We start from the raw sequence: 1,602 nt of genomic DNA, 5'->3' as shown, positions 1-1,602 counted from the left end.
AAATACTGCACTATTGATATGCCATAAACTATAAAAGGTGTAACAGTATTGATCACAAGTATTATGTTAGAAAGCAGGTACCTTCTACAGTATTTGAGGCACAATGTACTTATGATTGTCTCTTTTTTTGCCATAGGCTGGACAGGAGAAGTCCTGTACAGACCTAAAGCAGTGGACCAGGGACATCATCAACCACTTCTGGTGGTGCTGCAACAAGGCCAGTACATTTGGCGAATTCATTGTGAGTACCGAGTCTTATACAAACACACAAGTCCATGGCACATTTCTTTATGGCATCAGCAGAAGTCTTGGATCATAGTCAATGTGAAAAGTTACTTAGTTACTTAGAAAAGTTACTTACTATCTATCTTACACTTATCAAAGCCTCCTCCCCCACAGTGACATTGTTATCACTAATATATCACTAAATGCAGCTAGACATGAGCTTAAGTCGTGTCTCATGTGTCACTGTAAAATATCCATATCTGTATAACAAACCTTACTCATAATGACATATCAAGTATTCACATGGTTTTGTCTCTAGGTACTGTGGAAAGGTGTCTTGCACCACGTGTGCGATGTGCACACATGGGCCATGGGTCAGTGTGACCATAACCCAATCAGTGCAGACACTCCCCGGACGAAAACCTGGCTCGTGTCTGGTTCCCCTGCCCACAAGAAATTGGCAACGATCATACTAAATCCAAGGTGGCTGAAGACCACCCACAAGTACCTACGCTTCCGGTGAGTGTAATTGCATATCTTGGTGTCCCTATGTATCCCTTATTTATGTATGACATATGTCCCTTTTCGTGCTAAAATGGTGATACATGTCGTTTTTTTCTTACACTTTTTTATCACACATTTTCTGTTTCCCTATATCCAGTTCTTTATGTATATAGGACATTTTTTTAATCAAGTTTTACAAGTAACTATTGACAACAATCTTAAAAAAAAGTTTGAACAAAGCATGCCAATTGTAGACATGTTGAAAATCTATTATGTTCCAGAACGACATCAGACCTGGAGTCCTTCCAGAATCACATACTGATGTATGCATCTAAGAGGTACGCCTTCAGCCCCCCGGTCTACGAGGCCAGGTGCCAGCTTGCTGCCCTAGACTACAACGAGCACAAGGACAGGGCAGTGTGGAAAGCCAAGGATGGACATATCAAGTGAGTAGATATGTTTTCTCTCGCCTTGTCACCCAGCTAAGGCAACATGTTTAGCATAAATGGTTGGTTGGTTTAATTTGTTTGTATGAAGTAGGTGGCTGTGTAGGCTACTGTAGAGACCAACCCTGACCCTAAGCAGTTAATGACCACTGTGTGGTCTGTCCACGACCTGAGCTGCTCTACTAGCACATTAGTTGGGACTGGAGGAATCTTAGCTAGGTTACCAAACCTCCTGGGATCAGTTTCAGACATTTTGTTCCAGTTGCAAAGATGATGGGAATTTACAATTGTGTTTAACATGTCAATCATTGAATTTGGAATGTTGGTAACCTGTAATTGTCTCCGCATTCCCTCGTATGTCAGCCTTCAGTGGAATGACATAAGGTGTAGTGGGCCTGACCACCCCCATCTCTCACTTGGTAGCTCT

General features: G+C 42.0%; 1 protein-coding gene across 1 annotated transcript; it reads left to right on the top strand.

The window, feature by feature from the left end:
* The first annotated feature begins 46 nt into the window (after nt 1–46).
* LOC109466454 lies at nt 47–1,331 on the top strand. Its single transcript, XM_019764176.1, has 3 exons — nt 47–241; nt 545–744; nt 1,011–1,331. The coding sequence occupies exons 2-3, from the start codon at nt 596–598 to the stop codon at nt 1,177–1,179; spliced, it is 318 nt and encodes a 105-aa protein (XP_019619735.1). The 5' UTR covers nt 47–241; nt 545–595; the 3' UTR covers nt 1,180–1,331.
* The last annotated feature ends 271 nt before the right edge of the window (nt 1,332–1,602 follow it).

This window comes from Branchiostoma belcheri, unplaced genomic scaffold (assembly GCF_001625305.1).
Source record: "Branchiostoma belcheri isolate BF01 breed outbred unplaced genomic scaffold, Haploidv18h27 scaffold1678, whole genome shotgun sequence".
Taxonomy (NCBI): domain Eukaryota; kingdom Metazoa; phylum Chordata; class Leptocardii; order Amphioxiformes; family Branchiostomatidae; genus Branchiostoma; species Branchiostoma belcheri.
This window is presented reverse-complemented; position numbering and strand designations above follow the sequence as displayed.